A 15,066-nucleotide genomic window follows, 5' to 3' on the forward strand; every position below is an offset into this window, starting at 1 on the left:
GGAGTTCTGTAACAAAAAACCCCCAGGGTTTTCTTTCAGTGATAGTTTATTTGAGAATCTGTCAGGGTAGGGAAAAGTAGTTTAGCTGCACAGCACAATAAAATCTGTCTTTTAATGGATTTTTTTTTTTTGTGATTAGATTTTTTCATACCTATAAAGATATGAGTTAGAATGAGCTTTTTTTAGAATTAAGGTACTTTTAACAAGTCTCATCTGTGTGGATTCTCTGGTGTCTAGAAATACTGAAACTTGCTTACTGAGGACCTGTAGATCCTCCTCCTCTGTCTGGCTATTTGTTTTTGCATACTGTGCAGAAATGTGACATTTTTGGGACAGCTCTTCCTCTGAAGGACTGGATTGAATTTGACCAATGAGTTCAAACATTTTAAAGAAGAATATGCGCAAGTGTGATCATGTAGGGTTCAATTCTCTATTTCCCAGACACAAAAAAACCCAGTTAAACCAAGCATCATGCCTATTTATGTGTCCAACTGAGGGTGTCCCTCCAGTAACTGCTGTGCACCGGAACCCTCTAAGGCTTGTGTTTCACTGCTGGAGCCAGACCTCCCCTGAAGCTATGGTCACCGCAGGGAAATCTGATTTTCCCTCCTCCAAGGCAGAGTGCACTTGGCTTCCAAATGTCACTTGCTGGAGGTAGTTAGTACCCTTAATGAAATGGAAGATGTAGGCCACCTACGGAGAGCAGCCTGCTTTGTGCTGTGGTCTATCTGTGTTTACGTGCAGGGGTTGTGGGATGAGACCACTCTTGAACTGTGCTAGATTTGGAATGTTTTTTTGAAGCATTGAAGGAAATTTATTTAACGTTTACAGCACAGTAGTTGAATTTACAAGAAGGACTGTTTTCAATAAGAAAAAAAAAGGGAAAAAGATTGGAAGAAGGTTTAGTGCTGAGCATTGAAGGCAAACATCGCTTCCTGTTCAGTGGTGTGTCTGCTCTCTGGTGCTGCATCCTGTTAGGATAAGCCTCTTGCTACCATGCAGGGGAAGGGGCACAGTGCTCTAACTGGATGATTTTATGGGGTTTTTTTGTCAACAGAACTTTTACATTTATGATCTTGGCATATTGGAGGAAAGTTGATCTGAGACGTGGCTTCCTTACTCTGATCTCCAAGTTGGGTTAGCGTTGAATGATGTGGGAGAGGTTGCAGGCTCTGCTCTCCCAGCAAGTTCAGCCTGCCAGGAACAGAAGCAACTGGGGATCAAAACTGGGTCTTCTAGTGAAGGATTGCTTTATGTGATAAAGATCATTTTATGATGTTTTAAAAATCAAGAATTTAAAAATCAGCTTTTTTTTTTTCAGTGAGACATGAAGGTAAAAGTATTTTTGAGCGGTGCAGCCACTCCAGCTGTGAGATAATTGACATTTTTTAATCCATTTGCTGTCTGGAATAGAGATACTAACAAAATAAAGGTTTGAAGAAATAGATCTAAATGCTGTTATTCATACCTAATCCCCTTTGTTTTTTCCTCAATGTGTTTTTAGTGCTGGGAATGTGCCTTCTTGACTAGTGCTAGAATAGTGCATGTTTCTTGATGAGTCAGTGGCTACAATTGGTAACAACAAATTACACTGATAATAAAGTTACGAATTTTATGTGAAATTTGAGCTATTGGTGCTTCTCTCTTCTACGCTCCGTGGTGATGACCTAACTCAGCTGCCTCTCTACTGTCATCTCAATTTTGAATCAAGGCCCAACAGGCAGTGACACCAGGCAAACAAAAGAGGGCTGCAAATCTTGGTGGTCTCCCATTCAGATGGTATTGCCTTCCTTGGACAAAGGGGTGAGCAGGGCTCCTGAGTGCCACTCTGCCTCTAGGGATGGTAAACAAGGAAAGGATCATTGGTGGGAGGCATTTTTTCATCACTTGACAAAGCTGGGTAGATGGGATACCACCTGACAAAGGGCTGAGGTTTAAAGGAAGATTTTGCAATGGCTCTCAAGAATAAAAAGAAAAAAAATAGGCCAGAAAACTGTTTTTTTCAGGATGTAAACAGGGTGGGCGGAGGTGAAGGGGGACTCAGCCATTCTTGGGGAGCTCTGATTTAAGTTCAGAGGATACAGACAAGGGAAGGAGGGAAGAGTGCACAGATGGCTCATTGTTTTGTCTAGCTCAGCATTCTTGTACTGCTGAAGTGAAGGGCAATTGTTTTAAAATCCTTTTTGCAAAAAGTGCTCTTTGCTTTCCAGCTATCCCTGGTCCCTAAGATGCAAACTGTAAACCACAGGGACTGGTCTTAAATGCCCATTTGTTTTGGAGGGTCAGTTCAGGGGGCCCTGGGCAGTTGCTGGGCAGCAAGGCATTGCTTCTATAAAGGAATGGAGGGAAAAGAGTACTCCTGGGAAAAATGCACTGCAGCTTTTGGGGGGGAGGCAAGAACAAAAGGATGCACACAGAGAGGCTGATGCAGGCCAGCGTCTGGCTTGGGGGCCTTTACCAAAGCTATGAAATGTAGCATGAAACATACCTTACCTGCAATGATGTCTGATGTACAGTATAGATTTCTTACAGTATTTCACTCTATTTTTTTTTTGTAGCAAATTATTCATTAGTATAAAGAAATACTGCTATTTCTATACTGTTATTCTTTCTACTGCTCCAGTTGCACTGGCACAGCTCCTTCCCCTCCTCCCCTGTAAATTGTTGTGGCCTTTCTGGAGCAGGGGCCTTTTTTGGCGTAGTCGACAAAAATAAACCATAAAGGCAGCTGTTGTTATGAATAAGGCTCAACAGGGGAATTTTACCAGTAGAACTACAGCAATATAATTATACTGGTAGACTAGTTACAGTAAATTTCCTCATGAAGACAAGCCTTAAGTTGACATTTCCTAGCTAAGTTGAATCCATATGTATAACCTTATTACGCAAAAATAATGTCTCTGGGCCTTGAATTCTTTGTTTACTTAGAAGAGTAACATTAAGCAGAAAAGCAAAGAATTTAGTGTTCAGAGATAGATGGGGGATTTTCTGTAATGGTTGTGATGAGCTGTATGCTGACCTCTGTGTTTTTAACTGGGCAGGTTATTCCTCCAAAAGTGATCAGGAACACAAGGAGAGTGTTCCTACTTGCTGCACTCAAATGTAAGCAGTACTGAAATATGCTGTAAGGTGACATCTCTCTCCCGACTTTGCTCCTGTTTGAAAGATAAGCTGAGCCACTTTGGAGTTCCCATAACTGAAGTGGTTTGACTGAGAAGCAAAACTATTTTGCCACTATTCAAATGTTTAAGGGTAAGCCTGGAGCCACTGAAAGGATGGTGAGGGAATGACACTTTCTTTCCTCCTTTGTTTGATTTTTAAGAGGCAAAGATATATTTTATCCTTTTGCACATTGTCTAACAATAAATAGAGTTCATGTAGCATTCACAAGCCCTAGAAGTTTCAAGTGCTTCAAAGGAAAGATAGTCTTGCAGAAGAAGCTTAACACTTAAAGGCAGATTAAAAAACTATCTGTAGTAGACTTTTCATTGCAGATGTCTCATGTTTCCCTTTTGGGAGTCTTTCCCCAGGAGTCCAGTGCTTTCTTTTCCCTGGAATTACAGCTCAAGCTCCAAGGACCTTTCGCTGCCTGCTTAATTGATTAAGATCTCTCATGATGCTCATCAGTATATTTTTAAGTGCACCCTTTGCAATGACATGAGATTATGTAACAGCTCAGCAGGGAAGGCAGAATTGACTGGGTTTTTATTGCTGATGAAGTGAAAGATCAGGGATTGAATTCAAGATCCTTCAGTATCGCAGAGACATAGGTGTGTTTAGGTTGGAAAGGACTGTAAAGATCTTCTAGTTCCAATTCCCCCTAGACCAGCTTCCTCAAAGGCCCATCCAGCCTGGCCTGGAACACTTCCAGGAATGGGGCATCCACTGCTCTGCTGGACAACTATGTGCCAGTGCCTCATCACCCTCACAGTAAAGAATTTCTTCATAATATCTAATCTAAACCTACTCTGTCCGTTTAAAGGCATTCCCCCTTGTCCTATCACTTCGTGCCATTGTCAAAAGTCTTTCTTCAGCTCTCCAGCCCTTTGGGTACTGGAAGGTGCTTGAAGGTCTCTCTGGAGCCTTGTCTTCTCCAGGCTGAACAGGCTCAACTCCCTCAGCCTCTTGGAGCATCTTCATGGCCATCCTCAGGACTTGCTGCAACAGATCCATGTTATTTTTAGGACAGGTATTGCAGAGCTGGATGCAGCAGTCCAGATGGGATCTCACAAGAGCAGAGTAGAAGAGCAGAACCACTTCCCTCAGCCTTCTGACCACACCTCTGGTGGTGCAGCCCAGGACACAGTTGACTTCCTGAGCTACAGGTGCACCTTGCTGGTTCACTTTGAGCATTTTGCCAACCAGCGATGTGTGGGTGCCTACAGCCTGCTTGCAGGGTTTTGGAGTTCAGGCTCCTAAAAGCTCCTGAATATCTTTTATGCCCTGAGTTATTTTATTTAACTGCTGAGAACTTAATTGTATAAGAGTCCTAAAAATGTGCTCATGGGTATATTAAAGTTGCATTTTGCATGATTTTTCTTAAGGTAGGTTCTTTAGCCAGCAGGAAAGTAATGGGATACACCAGTGTTTATATTCTACGTAAGGCATTGGAGTCCTAATCCTTTCCTGAGACCTTTAGGCAATGCTGAAAAATTAACTAACTGTAGCTGTCAGTGGCTTTGAGGGTTTTTTTCATATTCTTTCCACCCTCCTGTACTGCTTTTGAAAGGCACTTTTGTTATGCGAATAAGTTCCTCCCAGCAGCTGCAGAACTTTCCACAGTAGGAGCTAGGAAGGAGCCAGCAGACACTGCAAGGAAAGTTGGTGCCCTTTTCCCAGCTGCTCACCAAACACAGCAATACTGTCCTTCCCAGCCACTCTGGCTCAAACTAGCTCTGTGCTAATGTTCTCATGCCTGGTGAGGTTGCAGCTGAGCCTTTGGATGAAGTTGTGGAAATGTATTACCATTCTCTGTCTGTCAGAGCTAAGGATTCAGATTCGATAGGAAGTGGGATCCATGTGCAGATGAAAGTTTGTCTTCTCTTATGCACTGTGTCGTGCAGTGACTGTGTGCTTTGTTGGCAGAATCACCTCCAGCTCAGGCCAAATGAGAGGCCCTGGTCTTCTGGGCCTTGTAGAAATGAAGGATGAGTAGTTCTGAAATGCAGCATAAATAGGCAGCTTAAGTAAAATGTTACAGATCTCAATAAGTTTTCTTTTTCATTAGTTCCTTCACTCTTATTCTGTGAATGCAATAATAAATCCTTTTTGTACTCCTAGCTTTTCTTTCCAGATCCTTTCAGAGGGCACTAAGATGATGCAAGTCTGCTGTAACTTCCCAAGCTTTTGCAGTGAAACTGTTTGCACTTGCTTTGTCAAGAAGCACAGCCTGACTTGTGGTGCTGGTTGTTGTGGTTCAGAACCTGCACTCAACACTTCACCTGGGCTGGAACTATTCTGCTGGCCATGAAGTGGAAAGTCAGAGTAGTTCTGTGGAGAAGTGTGTGATCCCCTGAGCTGAAACACATGTCAGTAGTCTAGTTACTTGATAACACACATATATTTATTTTTAATAAGTTGCTTTGGAAATCATGAAGAGGAACTGGTTTGGTTTGTCAGTTTAGGTATAACTGTAATGCAAGAGTAAACCATCACCTACTGGTATAGCTACATCCAAGCACCATAAATAGAGAAAAGAAAATGTAAACTGCCCTCATATGAACATCTTTTGCTGGAGTAGGGAGTGACATATCCCATGCAACCTCCTGTTTCGTATTTGGTTGTTTTAGTCATTTCCCGTGTTCTGTATTTGTCCATGCTGTGCAGAATGTGGAGTTAATTTCCCAGCTTTTGTGACCTTGATAGATGGAGTATATAAGCATTTCCTATATAATGAGTGTGTCACATTACTCTTTGAAGCAGGGAGCTATCATTATTTACATCTGAAAATCAAATCCCTAAGTAATTTGTTGAGGAGGATGAGAAGTTTGTAGCAGACAGGAGGTTCAGACTTAGGTTACCTGGATGCTGTTTGAGCACTTTCAGAGTATTCTGAGGTTTCCTGACGTAGTGTTGATAATGAGGCAGATTGATCCCTTTAGTACTGATAGGGCCTTTGTAGCCTTTGCCCTTAATCTGCAAGCACTATCCCTACAGGTGTGATTATATGTTGGCACTCTCCAGAATGAGGCAATAATGCTTCCAAGCCTCTAGAACTCAAAGGGATTAACCTCCAGCAACTAAGCATGATCCTGTCCTTCTTCCAGATGCTACTGCTTTCATGGCATGGACAGCAGAGCCTCAAAGAAACAACCCCTAGATTGCCTTAACTTGCAGCCCAGCACATTTAGGTGACCAGAAAACTGATGGTGATTTACTTTAAAATACTAGGCTGGAGATAGCACAGTTCAGGAGCTGGTTTGTAGGTGGTTGGGCAGGAGCTGAGTATAGGAACCGCTTCTGTCAAAATGAGTTTTACTCAAGTGTTTGTGAATTATCAGCTAGGGATCCTGCAAGCATAGTTCAGGGTACAGAGTATCAGTAGCAGAAGTTCATACCTGTGTTCTTGGCCATGATGATTTGTGGGATCACTTGGGTTGGAAGGGACCTCCAAAAGTTTCCAGTTGATGGTTTCTCAGAGGGCTGAGTTCCCTGGATCACATCCCTAGATCCGATTCCGGAGTTTGATCATTATCTAGTGACACTATATAAAACAATTGTGCTGGCAGAATTACGAATAATGTTGACTCGACTCTAGGTTTAGAGGAAAAAACAATTTATCTGTTGTATCAACATTCATTATTTACAAAGACAATTTTGTAAAAATGAAATCTAAACTGTGAGTCTCCAGGTTTCAGGGACAAGATTGTAACTGGCTGAGTTTTAAAGAAGCTGAATAGTAAAATCTGTGAAATCAGTGTTGTATATGTGTGAGTGAAACTGTACTTTGTCTCCTCTTCCCCCTCTGCCCTGTAACAGCTCTTCCCTCATTGAATGGTAGCTCAGTGAAACACAATTCTGTTTTTGTGCTGGCCAGCACAAATCGAGTCACAAATTTTTACTCAGATCTGTCTCAGTGAAAGCTTTCTAAGTGGTTCCTACATGAGTATTTCAGAAAGCTGAGAAAGTCCTCCAAATAACTGCAGAGTGAATGCTTCTGTATCTGTTTGGATTTAGATGTTGGAATAAATCTCTAAAAACAATTTAACATTCTAGAAGAGTTTTCCATTTGGTTGATGGCTTACACATTTGATATGATGTACTTCAAGAGCAAGCTCTAAACAGCAGCTGCCACAGTCTGATATCTCTGAGTACTGTGTCACTCACTTCCCAGCCGTGATTTTACATGAACAGAAATCTTTGAACATGTTTTCGTTTTATGTTTATATTTGCCCTGCTTATGCATGAAGTTTTTCTTAAATCAAGCTACAAAGGAGTCCAGTAAGATTGTGTGTGCAAGTTTGGGGCAGCAGGAGCTCATGGAATTTCCTGCTAAGCACTCTGAAGAGATAACCATCTGACATCCAGATAACCACCCCTTGCTTTTCTTAAATGTTTGTATATGAATGAATATTTTTTTTAAATGTCAGGAGACAATCCAGGAGAATATGTGAGTAAGCAGGTAGGTTTTAGCTGAAATTACTCTTCTGGATACTTTTAAAGCCTTTTATGTAAAGGGGTTGCTGTGCCTATTTTCTTATGGAATTGCTTCACAGGAGCCTCTCAGTATGCTGTCGGGGTTCTTATATGAGAGTTTTGTACTGTTCAACAGCTGCTCTAAAAACAACCACTTCCTGCTAGGCAAGATGCTGGAAGCACTAGGTAGGGCCCCTTTTTTTTTTCTTTTTTTTCCCTTTTTTTTTTCTTTTTCCTTTTTTTTTTTTTTCTTTTTCCCTTAAGCGCTGGAATCTGAGGGTCGTTTGTTTATGGTGGGAAGAAATTGCACAGTGCACCTGGAGCTTGAATTCAGAAGACTGACTGTGCATAATCTTGTTTAAGGCACATAAGCTCTTGCCTGATACCCTTCCCAGGAGACAGAGACACTGAAGTGTTTAGCTCAGTGGCTGCTGAAGTCTTCTCCTTTGGTTTTGGACAGGAGGCCACCCTTTGTGTTGTTTGTTAGTGGGCAGTAAAAGGGAAGGGATTCATGTCTCAGGTGGTTCAAGTGATTCTCGGGGAGAAACCTGTGAGGTCAATCACTGGGTACCTTGGATGCTTTTTATGACACCAGTCCTCTGTGTTGCTAATAGTAGTCTCTTTGCTACCTAATAGAAAAATCTGGGACGGGTATTAGCTCTGCAGCCTTAAACACTATTGAGGGTTGGACTCCAAAGTGCTTTGGTCTCATCAAGCAGAGGGTGGATACTGCCTGTCACCTTGATTTGACCAGCTCCTCAAACTTTGAAAAGATCCCAAGAAGCTGATCTGGAGTACTGAAAGCTATGGATTGGCAATTATTCTGTTGAGGATTTTTTGGTGGGTGGGATGGGGATTGTGGGTACAATTAAAATTGGTACTGATACAAATAACAGCAGCTCTTCCTGATGTCAGGTTTAGAAATGTAGTGATACTGTATTTCTACAGCCTTCAAAATAGTATCAGAGTATCTCACCAGAAGCAGAACAAGTAACTGGCTTTGTACAGGCTGTGGAAAGATGCAATTAAGAAGTTTAAGTAAAAAGCATCTTAAGTAGTTTAACAGAAGTAGTGTTGAAGCAGCTGAAAACTGAGTCTGAGACAAGTCATTCCAGAGTGCTGTGACCTTGCTTCTCAGAAGAGAGTCAGTTTATCTCTCTGAAGCTGTTGGGAGTGCAGCTGTGACTTCTGAAAGTGCAGTCCTAACTATCCCCAAACAGCCTGAAAGAGCTTTCTTGTTGTTCTCAGGCTGAAATAATCATAGTGATTTCCCTAGGTAAACTCCTGTTTTCAGGGATTGGTTCGCATAATATATTTATATGCACATACTCTTAAACTCTCAAAAAAATAAACACCTAGTACACTCTGCTCCTTGTACACTGCTCTGTAGCTTTCAAAAGCAGAATTGCAGAAATACTGCTATTTACACCGCAGTGAAGCAAACCTTCCCTTCTTCCTTGCAAAAGTGAGAATGAAAATGCTTTGGCATATAGCTTTGATTTGAAAAGCCTCTGGTTTTCAGAGCTGCTTTTAAAGCAAAGGGCTACTTTGGCTTTTGATCCTCTTAAGCTGGGTTATTTGATGTGAAAAACGTCCTGGGTACTCTGCTGCAGAGGGGAGCAGCTTTTCAGTTCGCTGTGTGTGGCTTCAGAAGAGGCCTGGCAGAGCGTGGGGTGGCTGGGGGCTTGGGGGGCCTGGTTGCACAGCTCTGTAAATAAAGGGGCCTCTATTTCTTTGGATTCTTTTGCTGGAACTAAATATCATGATCAGTGAAACTCTTACCTCATTAAATGAACAAGCCAGGCTCCTCCAGCATATGTGCAGTGCTGCAGTATGGTTTGTTCTGCTGAGCTGATTTGCTGAACAGATAACAAGAGTTTTAACCTAAGAATGGCATGTAATGTATGGCCTTGGCTTTTGAAAGGTTTATTTTTGTTCTTTTGACAAAATAGGTTTTTAATATTAAATATGGGGTTGGATTTGACTTGGCAGATACCAGAGCTTTCTATTACTGCTGTAGTCATAATATAAAACTATCTGATGTGTGCCAGTGAGCATGCAGCAAGCCAAGAATTTCTCCATCAGTGTTTATTTTTCTGAAAACTTACCCAGTCGCTTTGCAGTTGGTTTGGCTAAAAAGGTGATGTGACCTTGTGGTGGAGGGAGCAAAGCAGTGGTGGGCACAATATAGTCCATGCAGACTCTTTATACTTAACATCTTTAGTTTTGGGACAGAATAGGGGTTTCCCCCTACCCTCCCCCCTCAACTACATGTTTTAGAAGTGTTTAGAATAAGCTTCCACTCAAAACTCAAGAGTTCACCAGAACCAAGGTATAAAAGAAACAATGTGAAATATTCAGATCTGTTAGTACAGAAATTTAATGCTGTACTGCAGCTTTCACTTTGTGTAGCCAGGGCCCTGCAGGGATACAAAATACTAATTTTGAGGCTTCCTTCCTGCACATGTTCCATGTCAGATCATCATATTACTGTAAAGCTGAGGTGCTTTTGGACTGCTGTACTGCAAGAATTTGAAGAAATTACCTGTAAAGCACTTCAGCGCTGAGATGTTGACCTAAGCTCCAAAGTCCTTATTCTAAATTGGCTGTATTTTGAATTGGTTACCTTCTAATTTAAACTACTACCACCCTCCCCCTCCAAAAAAAAAAAAAAGTCAAAAAAACCCCCACTAAAACCCAAAAACAAACAAAACCACTCAAACAAACAAACAAAAAACCCAACAAAAACACCCAACCAACCTAACCATGACCAAAAAACCTACACCAAACCTATCATCTCCTTCCTCACTTCCCTAGCTCTCAGAGAAATCAGCCCCAAATAGTGCCAGAATCTAGTTTCTAAAGATCAAAGACTGTAATCAAATTGTGTTGCCTCTGCAGCTGGCACAGGAGTTGTGTCAGGCTGACCTGCTGGGAATGCTTTCCACTGGAAAGGGAGCAAGTGGGTGCAGGTACAGGTAGCAGAGAAAGTGAGGAGGTCGATGAAAGAGTTCATCGCTTCCATGTGCTTTACAAAGATTTCTTCCATCTGTGTATTGTTACCCTTCCACTCAGTTTTCTTGTGGAAATGAGGCTTGTTTTGTCTTTCTCTTCTGGAAGTATTCTTAGGGTTTTTAGCTTGTTCATTGACTGTGGCTAAATAAAGGTGATTGATTTTCTAGAAATTTTCTGGAAGTTTGGGGAAAATGTGGGACTTACAGGAAAAAGCACAAGTTTGAAAATCTGCAAGCCTGCAAGTTGTGGTGGATTTTTTGTCCAGCTTGTCATCTTCATAAGATAATGCTTAAGCAGTTGAGACGCACTCCAAAAGGAGGAGACTGCCATGAGGACCCAGTGTTTCCACATGGAATAGAGAGGAGTATCTCTGTCCTTGTGAGAGATGATAAGACATTTGTTCTGTCTTCCACTGGCACATGTATCTGGAGATCTTGGATTTCTAACTGGAAAAATCATTTCCCATGCTACTTGCCTCTCCACTAGCAGACTGATGCACCCTTATCAAAAATTTTGAAGCTGGGGCCAGTGTGAGCACTTGTAGTAAAAAGGATATCTGTAAGACAAGCCAAGCTGCATAATTTGGCTACTGGATACTTCTCTGTGATTTTCCTGTGCCAAAGGTTAGAAGCATATGTGGAGGTCTGTGTAGCTCCTGAAGCTCATGTCCTCCTCCATTCCCAGGTAATCCCACAAACCTCATCCAGGAGCTCTGATTCTGGATTAAAGTCCATTGTTCAATGAGAGAAATTCCATGGCATCGTTTAAACTACATTGAACTTACTTTCAAATACAAGACTTTTATTAAGAATAAAAGCAAAAACTTTGGCAAAAATACTAACAAAATTACTATGCTAATTACATTTTAAATATTAATATTTCTTTCTAGGAAAGACTTGTCTAAATTAAGCATAAAATATTTCCAAAGTAATCACAAGTATTCAAAGCCACATATGTCACAATTTCCTCAAAACCAGATTACCAAGCTAAAATTAAACAGATCAAAGACTTTCACTTTATTGACTGTTACCTCACAACAGCTGCACAGTGCAGATGAATTACATGTTTTTTAATTTTCCCTGTATTTTCACCAACTTGTGACCATTAACTGTTCAAGAACATTGTAAGTCTAATCTTTAAATACAAATCTCTTAGATGCAAATAAAATTCTTCTAAGATTTAACTGTTAATTTAAGAATATAAACATTGTATTCTGCTGCATTTTCTGAGTGTTCTTTGGAAGATACACCTTGAATCTTTGGGGTTTTTAAAAAAAATCTTATAAGGGAAGTAGCTTAATGCTAGTTTCCTTACCTTTTTTGTATTTAGTAGATCTCAGTTTAAGAGTCACACTAGCATATGAACAAATCAATTTAAGTAATGTTGCCTATCAGCTTTTCTGCTTTATGACTACTGGTGTGTTGCTGACCAGCAGTGTTCTCCTAAGTACAAGTGTTGCTTTAGATTTGATGGATACTCACCTAAGCACTTCTGTTACTCTGTAATTTTTATATGGATCAATGTAAAGCATGTGTGGTCTTCTTTAAACAGTTATTTTTGGGAAGCAGAGGTCCAAGAGATTAAAAAAAAAAAAAGCCAACTGAATTCTAGCTCGTCGCATATTAGAAGTAAAGCTGTGTTGTTTCAGAACATGCCTTGAAAGGAGGAAATTCAATATGGAGCCATCTTACTTTCCAAAAAATTTTACTGTGAAACATCAGCTTGAAGGCTTTCTGTTAACTTTGATCTTTCTTAAAACTGACCCATTCATAATGTGTTTCAGTTCTGGTTTATGCTTCTTGCTGGAATCAGTTCTTGAAAATTTTTCACTTTGAAGTATTTTTGTTTCTCCCTTTTAGAACTGTTTATTTTTTCCTTTACTAACTGACTGATATGTGAAACTAATAAAACACCATAGGGATACTGGTTATCCAAGGTAGAACTTTGCATGTGTGGGGCTGTCACTGTCATGTATCAGTCAGGTAGATCTGCACGTGTGGTTACAGAACACAGGATTCACTGCACATCCAGATTCCACTCCCTGGATGGCTGGTTCTATGAGGAGAATGCTCTTCCTTTTTCTATTATCCTAATCTTAAATCCTGCTCTGGTTACAAGAAGTGTATCATGACTTTTTATTTTTCATTCCCTCCAGGTTTACAGGAACAGATGGACCGAGTGGTTTTGGGTTTGAGCTGACATTCCGACTGAAGAGAGAGACGGGGGAGTCGGCACCACCCACCTGGCCAGCAGAGCTGATGCAAGGCTTGGCCAGATACGTCTTCCAGTCAGGTACCACAGGGCTCGATACACAGCCTTGCTTTCTCCTGCTCTGGTTCTGAAGGGCCACATCTGTTACAGGGTGTGACACTTGTCTCATCAACGCCCAGTCAGCTTTTGGGAATTGTCTTTGTGTTGAAACCCCAAAGAGTGTGTTCCTTCTTCCAGCCCAGCCTGCAGGAACAAAACCAATTGTTGTTCAGGTTACTGCAAATCCTGAGTATTGAAAAGCTGAAGTTACACAACAGTCAGTAACTATAGGAAGTCTGCCCAGTGACTCTTTCCTGCAGAGCTGGGTTCACAGAATCGCAAAATCACAGAATGAGGTTGGAAAAGACCTTTGAGATCAAGTCCAACCTGTGACATAACACCTCCTTATTAACTAAACCATGGCACTGAGTGCCACATCCAGTATCTTCTCTCAGCAAGAAAAACACGTTTTTAACCTGAATGACTGAAAAACTGCTATCTGATAAGGTCTCACTTCTCAGCAGAACTTCCAAAAACACTGCAGCTCCATCACAGGCAAATCCCTTAAAGTGGTCCTGCAGCTAAGCAGTAGCAATGCATGTGAGCATGGAGTTGTTGAGATGTGACAGTTGTAAGTAAGGAATGCTAAAGCTGGGAGGGCCAAGGAATTAACAATTGTGAGTCAGGTATAGCAGGTGGAGAATTGCCAGAAAACTGGGAACCAGGGTGCCTACAAATCATCCTCTTGCACTGTTCTTTCATAGCTTAATTTATATCAGTAGATTGAATATTACTTTTAGTGTTGGCACATGAAAACCTGTGGAATGGCTGATGGCTAATGTACTTGAGTGGCACTTTCCAGCATCACAAGATCTGAACGAAATTATTTAAAGAACATTTCTTAACCTAATTTGAGGTCCTTTACAGATAAAGTACTTTCTAAATCGGTGGTTATTGAATTTGTAGCATTTGGTACCTGCTGAACTAGTTCATAAATTGCTCAGTGACTTCTGATTCTGCTGATGGTTTTCAGTCAGCTGGCTGCCTCTCAAAGAGAAAAGGTCTGGGTAAGAACAGGATCGTTCTGCTAACCTCTAACAAATCTGAGGAAGTGCCAGTCTTGTGAGTATTTTTCTAAATATTGGTGGACATAGTTCAGTGCCAGCCCAGATTATTGCTTGTCATTTTGTAACCTTTGCTGTGTAGCTGTCTTCCCCAATTGCCATCCAAAATTTGTCTCACCTTTCTATCTTGATTTTTGTAACTGTTAAGCATCTAAATTATGAGACTGTCATTTTTTTTTTTTTTTTTTTTTACATTGTTTGAGATTCCCATCCTGCCTAAATGGTGTTGCAGAGCAGCTTTTTGGTACTGACCATGCAGTGATGAATTCATACTCACATTTTCTATGCAATGATTGCAGGGTCTAAAGAAAACATCTGAGTCTAAAGTCTCCCTCTCAAAGTAATATATGTGTTATGTGTAAACTTATACTAAATGTTCTACATCCCATTTGGATAATTTTAAATTTCCTAGTCCAGGCTAGTTCTCATAGCAGTTGCTTGTTGGTCACTGTCTTTTCATGGGTGAGGTCTGCGGAGTGAAATGGGATTTGGGAGGGTACTTAAGGGCAAACTTCTTAGTGACTAAGCTGGCAGTCAGGGCAGAGACCTCTCTTGTTTGGTTCCTGCAATAATGCAGTCCCATCTTTTTGACCTCAAAGCCAAAGAATTGTTCTTGGAATGAAAAGAGTGGTTGTGCCCATGCTTATCAGTCTGGCATGAAGCACCCTCCAGTATTATCTTCTGCTTGCTTGCTGGTTTTTACTTTATATCCACCATGACTCTTTAAAGGTACACTGAAACTTATGCTGATGGATTCTAGCTTCTGAGTGTTTAATTTTCAATTTGCCTTATGAAAAACAACAGTGTATGAATCATAAATTGACTTCTTTCTTTGACTATGTAATTGGGTGTCAGCCAATACCATGCTTATCATACAAAGGGCAAACCACATGCTGGGTTATCTTAGGAAAAGCATGAGCAGCAGATAAGGGAAGTTATAACCTCTGGCATGGCACTGGGAAGGCCATGCTTAAAGTACTGTGTCCTGTTTTGGGCCTTTAAGAGATACTGAAAAACTGGAGAGTGTTCAGGGTAGTCAGGG

General features: G+C 41.0%; 1 protein-coding gene across 2 annotated transcripts in view; it reads left to right on the forward strand.

Moving 5' to 3' along the window:
* The window catches only part of SUFU (SUFU negative regulator of hedgehog signaling), an 89,356-nt gene that overhangs the window by 11,291 nt on the left and 62,999 nt on the right, over nucleotides 1-15,066 (forward strand). For both annotated transcript variants that reach the window (XM_030276312.4, XM_030276313.4), the window contains exon 3: nucleotides 12,806-12,942. In XM_030276312.4, coding sequence (XP_030132172.1) covers nucleotides 12,806-12,942 — 137 coding nt within the window. The remainder of the gene's footprint in view (nucleotides 1-12,805; nucleotides 12,943-15,066) is intronic.

The sequence above is a fragment of the Taeniopygia guttata genome, chromosome 6 (genome assembly GCF_048771995.1).
Source record: "Taeniopygia guttata chromosome 6, bTaeGut7.mat, whole genome shotgun sequence".
Taxonomy (NCBI): domain Eukaryota; kingdom Metazoa; phylum Chordata; class Aves; order Passeriformes; family Estrildidae; genus Taeniopygia; species Taeniopygia guttata.